Source organism: Tachypleus tridentatus, chromosome 6 (genome assembly GCF_004210375.1).
Source record: "Tachypleus tridentatus isolate NWPU-2018 chromosome 6, ASM421037v1, whole genome shotgun sequence".
In the NCBI taxonomy this organism is placed as follows: domain Eukaryota; kingdom Metazoa; phylum Arthropoda; class Merostomata; order Xiphosura; family Limulidae; genus Tachypleus; species Tachypleus tridentatus.
Window position 1 is genome coordinate 152,795,452 of NC_134830.1, and position 6,025 is coordinate 152,801,476.

Genomic DNA, 6,025 nt, shown 5'->3' on the forward strand with positions numbered 1-6,025 from the left:
AACAACTATTTGGTTCTTTCCATTGAATTTATAACTCTTTTTAGTAAAATATCTTTATCAGGTCTTTACTTGAACGTTCATGATGTAAAATTTATCATCCACTTTTAACTAAGGGGGAACGCAGGAATATTTTACCGCTGAACTTCGGGAAGAGGGGGGGATGCTTTAAAAAACAAAAGGAAATTCCGATGTTTCGGATTACGCATATAATCATCTCGTAGTTTCCAAATACGGTAAATATCGCTATGCTTTCCGATATATAGACGATCTAATTTCTTCCATAAACTCAGACGTTGAAAAAAAGGTCTCGTCTATCTCTTCTGTAAAACTTGAAATCACTGATAAGACAAGAATTCATTTTTGGACGTAGATATCTCATTCATTGATAACAGTTTTAACTTAAACATTTATGGTAAAATAAATAACTTCAAACTCCATGTGTAATGGAATTCCTATTACCTTAACCAAATGTGTTATCATTTCACAACTGAAAAGGTCCGGTGTGGCCAGGTGGGTTAAGGCGTTCGACTCGTAATTTGAGGGTCGCGGGTTGGAATCCCCGTCGCACCCAACATGCCCGTCCTTTCAGCCGTGGGGGCGTAATAAAGTGACGGTCAGTCCCACTATTCGTTGGTAAAAGAGTAGCCCAAGAGTTGGCGGTGGGTGGTGATGACTAGCTGCCTTCCCTCTAGGCTTCCGCTGCTAAATTAGGGACGGTTAGCGCAGATAGCCCTTGTGTAGCTTTGCGCGAAATTCAAAACAAACCATTACTGAAAATATTTTCGCTTGTTTATAATAAATCTAACTTTTTTTATTCTATGTCAAGTTGTTAAATGAAAAATTCCATTTTAATGGTTTCGACTTATAATAAAGATATGGAGATTTATTTCAATAACTATAATAATACAGTAAATAAATATGATTTCAGTTGCAACGTGAAAAACGTGTTTTTTATCTATACAGACAGCCATTCCTGCTTTTGAACTTGGTGACGTTTAGTAACCTTAAATAGGATTGGTCACATTGAAGGACTATTTGGACACATCATCACGTGTCTATTTCTCTCAGTCGTGGGTACCAGTTTAACTTTCAGTTCTACAGCTTGAAGAAAAGGTATGGTATTACTTGTTTCCTTATCTAAATTTTAATTTACTTATGTTGCTTTCTATTATAAGCATTTTAACAATCAGACCACGATGTACTTTTTCAGTATTCTCACAATTACACCGTGTACTTCACCTTTTAACAAATCATGATACCTTAATGCCATTCTTTCAGCATTCTAAGTTAGATCGTGATGTTATAATAAACAGTAATACCTCGAATTATGTTTATAGCCGCACATTAACTGGAAAAATAAGTAATTCATAATATGCATTAAATTTAAATCGACAATTTCAGGCTGCAAAATATTATTGCAAACAATTAGCAATTACAGATGTACTTGAAGTAAAACTAATAATAAGTTTTAAATCTTTAAGATACAACAACCTATGAGCTTAGGATTAAAGTTTCACATTTTTTGAAACTTTTAAAATAATGTCTAACATTAACAGTAAGAACCAATCAAAGTTACTGTACACACATAGTTTATTAGTCCTTGTTATTTATTAGCACAGCGGCATGTGTGCAGACTCGCACTGCTAGTGATCAGGTTTCGATACTCGCTGTGAGCAGAGCACAGATAGCCTACTGTGTATCTCTGTGCTTAATTATAAACAATCAATTTCATTCATTAAGTAATCACTGTAGCTGTGAAAAACCTGCTCTATTAACTCTTGTTATTTATTGGCCAATCAATGTAATTGTTTGAGTCCACTATATTCACTCCTTTTTTATTTATTGACCAATCAACGTAGCTGTAATAAACTGCTCTATTAACTCTTGTTATATATTGACCAATCAAAGTTAACTGTTCATATCAACTTTATTTGCCCTGTTATTAGTTAACCAACTCAATGATAACATTAGTTTTTACTTTCTTTTTTTTTCGTTTATTACCACTTTTGACTGGATTGTAGAATGTCGCGCCAAACATGCTCGCCCTCCCAGCCGTGGGGGTGTTATACTGTTACGGTCAATCCCACTATTCGTTGGTAAAAGAGTAGCCCAAGAGTTGGCGGTGGGTGGTGATGACTAGCTGCCTTCCCTCTAGTCTTACACTACTAAAATAGGGACGGCTCGGTGCAGTGGGCTAACAACCTACTCACTTAAATACCTGTTGAAGAATCCGCAAGCGATTGCGGCCCTATGTTCCTTGATGGAATCTAATGGTGATAACTAACTATATGCGGGGCCTGGCATGGCCAAGCGCGTAAGGCGTGCGAATCGTAATCCGAGGGTCGCGAGTTCGCGCCCGCGTCGCGCTAAACATGCTCGCCCTCCCAGCCGTGGGGGTGTATAATGTGACGGTCAATCCCACTATTCGTTGGTAAAAGAGTAGCCCAAGAGTTGGCGGTAGGTGGTGATGACTAGCTGCCTTCCCTCTAGTCTTACACTACTAAAATAGGGACGGCTCGGTGCAGTGGGCTAACAACCTACTCACTTAAATACCTGTTGAAGAATCCGCAAGCGATTGCGGCCCTATGTTCCTTGATGGAATCTAATGGTGATAACTAACTATATGCAGGGCCTGGCATGGCCAAGCGCGTAAGGCGTGCGACTCGTAATCCGAGGGTCGCGGGTTCGCGCCCGCGTCCAGCTAAACATGCTCGCCCTCCCAGCCGTGGGGGTGTATAATGTGACGGTCAATCCCACTATTCGTTGGTAAAAGAGTAGCCCAAGAGTTGGCGGTAGGTGGTGATGACTAGCTGCCTTCCCTTTAGTCTTACACTACTAAAATAGGGACGGCTCGGTGCAGTGGGCTAACAACCTACTCACTTAAATACCTGTTGAAGAATCCGCAAGCGATTGCGGCCCTATGTTCCTTGATGGAATCTAATGGTTATAACTAACTATATGCGGGGCCTGGCATGGCCAAGCGCGTAAGGCGTGCGACTCGTAATCCGAGGGTCGCGGGTTCGCGCCCGCGTCCAGCTAAACATGCTCGCCCTCCCAGCCGTGGGGGTGTATAATGTGACGGTCAATCCCACTATTCGTTGGTAAAAGAGTAGCCCAAGAGTTGGCGGTGGGTGGTGATGATTAGCTGCCTTCCCTCTAGTCTTACACTGCTAAATTAGGGACGGCTAGCACAGATAGCCCTCGAGTAGCTTTGTGCGAAATTCCAAAACAAAGAAACAAAACAAAACAACTATATGCGTGTGTGTGTTTAAGTATTGAAATGAAGATTTGTAATTTAAAGACCTAACGCATTCTTTGATTGACAGTGTCCTCTGTTTTGGCCTAAGGTTTCGATACTGATCAAGGCTTATCAGTACAGCTGGAGTCATCAGACTAAGTAAACACAGTTAGGCCTTTTATAAAGGTAAAGTGTAGATTATATCGATTGGGTAATGAGTTAGTTTTAATCCACAGTGAAAATAATAAATATCTTTAACACACTTATATAATCAAACATATAGTTCACTGTATAATACTGAATAATGAATTAGATGCAATGTCATAGCACTATTCGCGTATCTAAACTAATTTAGTTACTGTATTGTGAATTAATAAAGGACTCAACATTCCATAAATTGGATTATAATGGTTTCACATGAGTATAAACCAATTTATAAAGTTATGATGTACTGATCAAATAATTTATTATCAGCTGCCTAGTAAGGGTACGAGATGATTGGCATCACGTCAACTATTCTATACTTTATATTCCATCTGGAGTTGTTAACAGCTGCAACTCTCAGACCAGATAGACCCGAATCTCCTGTTGTGTACACAACGACTGGCCTGGTTCGTGGATTAACCGCATACACTGCAACTGGAAAGACTGTAGATGTGTTCTGGGGAATTCCTTATGCAGAGCCACCTACTGGTCACTTAAGGTTTCAAAACCCTCAACTTAAAGAATCTTGGAAGGGAGTTCTAAATGCTACGACTAAACCAAACTCTTGTGTCCAGATTATTGACTCCTCTTGTGGAAACTTCTCTGGGGCTATTATGTGGAATACTAAGACTCCCCTGAGTGAGGACTGTTTATACCTCAACATCTGGGTTCCACACCCCCAGCCACAAAATGCAACTGTCATGGTCTGGATTCACGGGGGAGGTTTCTACTGTGGTTCATCTACTTTGTTTGTTTATGATGGCGGAATATTATCTTCTGAGGAGAATGTCATCGTTGTTACCATGAATTATCGTCTAGCAAGCTTGGGTTTCCTTTATTTCAACCGATCAGATGTGCCTGGTAACGTTGGACTTCTTGACCAAGTCATGGCTTTGGAATGGATAAATAAAAACATTGCACACTTTGGCGGTGACTCTGAGAAAGTGACAATTTTTGGTGCAAGTGCTGGAGCCAGTAGCGTGAGCTTACATCTTTTATCGCCTTTAAGTAAAGGACTATTTAACAATGCAATAATGGAAAGTGGCTCCGTATTTAATTCTTGGAGTATTCACGATCACGAAACTGCCATCAATCAAGGACTGATATTAGCAGAAGCATTAAACTGTTCTCACGATCCTAGAGATTTGGATTCTACAATGGAATGTCTTAGAAACAAAGATCCATTTGATCTAGTAAAAAATGAGTGGATCGAAATCGACATCTTTGATTTTCCTTTTACTCCTATTGTTGATGGAATATTTCTCCCAGACACCGCGGAAATAATCATGAATGAAAACATTACTGAGAGACCAAATATCTTAATTGGAAACAATGAAAATGAAGGATCTTACTTTTTAGTCTATGGATTCCCAGAAATATTCAAGACAGAAGAAGTCGGTGTCACTCGTGAGGAATTTCACAGATTATTGGAAAAGGTAGTGCCTAACGCAAATACTTTCCAAAGAAAGGCTATTATTCACCAATACACGGACTGGTTAGAAGAGGATAACATCCATAGCAACAGAGACATGTTCATTGATTTGGTGGGGGACAACTTTATCACGTGCGATGCAAATGAATTCGCCCATAATTACGCAGAACGAGAAAATGATGTCTTTATGTACATCTTCTCTCACACACCTTCTGTCACTGCTTGGTCTCAGTCGATGGGCGCTACACACGGCGACGAAGTACCCTTTGTGTTTGGAACACCTTTCAATCCTTCCCTTGACTACAGCACCGAAGAGCAAGAACTTTCCAGAAGAATAATGAAACATTGGACAAATTTTGCTAGAACAGGGTGAGAACCGATTTTTGTTTATTTCGTTTATATTTAAGTAGAATCTGAACTCACTGGATCTTCCACTATTTGAAGTAGTTAATTATTAATGATTTTCAACTAATTCGGTTAATGAAGTTTTCTAGTGGTTAAACGGTTTCAGGACTTGTAACAATAGAATGTGAAGTCCGATTTGTGTGCAGCTTTTGGTATAACTAAAATAAAACTAAACATAAAGAGGATATCTCAACTCAGGGTAAAGAAAACAAACAACCTACTATGTGAGATGCAAGCGTTTATTAATTCAACCGCAACTTAACTTAATACTCTTGTTTACAAATACAAGAGTAATAATAGAAGTATGATTTGATCGATATAGATTTCATAGAATACTGTCTTTGTAATATACTTTATGCAATTATTTCTTACTTTTGTTACCCTCAGCGACCCCTCTATCGTAACTGAAGATTTGAACAAGACAATACAATGGCCAAGATACACTACCAGAGGACGTCATTATATTACATTGAATGCTCAAGCCAGTGCAATTGAAAGAGGCCCCAGGGTCCAACAATGTGCTTTTTGGAAATTATTTTACAGTTCTCTATTTGAAACGTCGTGTGCGTAATGTTTGTTTCTTTTGTGATTAAACGAACTGTTCACAAAAAATTATATTGAATTTTATGAAACCATGAATAAAATCTGACAATATCGGATTAACTGTATTTTCTCTTTAAAATGCCTTTTTTAAGAAAAAAAACACAATTTACTTCTAGATTACTTGTTAAATGCATTACTGATAG

At 38.8% G+C, this 6,025-nt stretch overlaps 1 protein-coding gene across 2 annotated transcripts; it reads left to right on the forward strand.

Moving 5' to 3' along the window:
• Window positions 1-340: 340 nt before the first annotated feature.
• On the forward strand, window positions 341-5,938 carry LOC143254104 (acetylcholinesterase-like). Of its 2 annotated transcripts, XM_076508886.1 has the most exons (5): window positions 341-510; window positions 964-1,113; window positions 3,327-3,424; window positions 3,713-5,243; window positions 5,667-5,938. In XM_076508886.1, exons 4-5 carry the CDS (start codon window positions 3,733-3,735, stop codon window positions 5,848-5,850), a joined length of 1,695 nt encoding a protein of 564 aa, XP_076365001.1. In that variant the 5' UTR covers window positions 341-510; window positions 964-1,113; window positions 3,327-3,424; window positions 3,713-3,732; the 3' UTR covers window positions 5,851-5,938. The 2 variants fall into 2 exon arrangements, with proteins under 2 accessions (XP_076365001.1, XP_076365002.1); XM_076508887.1 differs by lacking the exons at window positions 341-510; window positions 3,327-3,424.
• The last annotated feature ends 87 nt before the right edge of the window (window positions 5,939-6,025 follow it).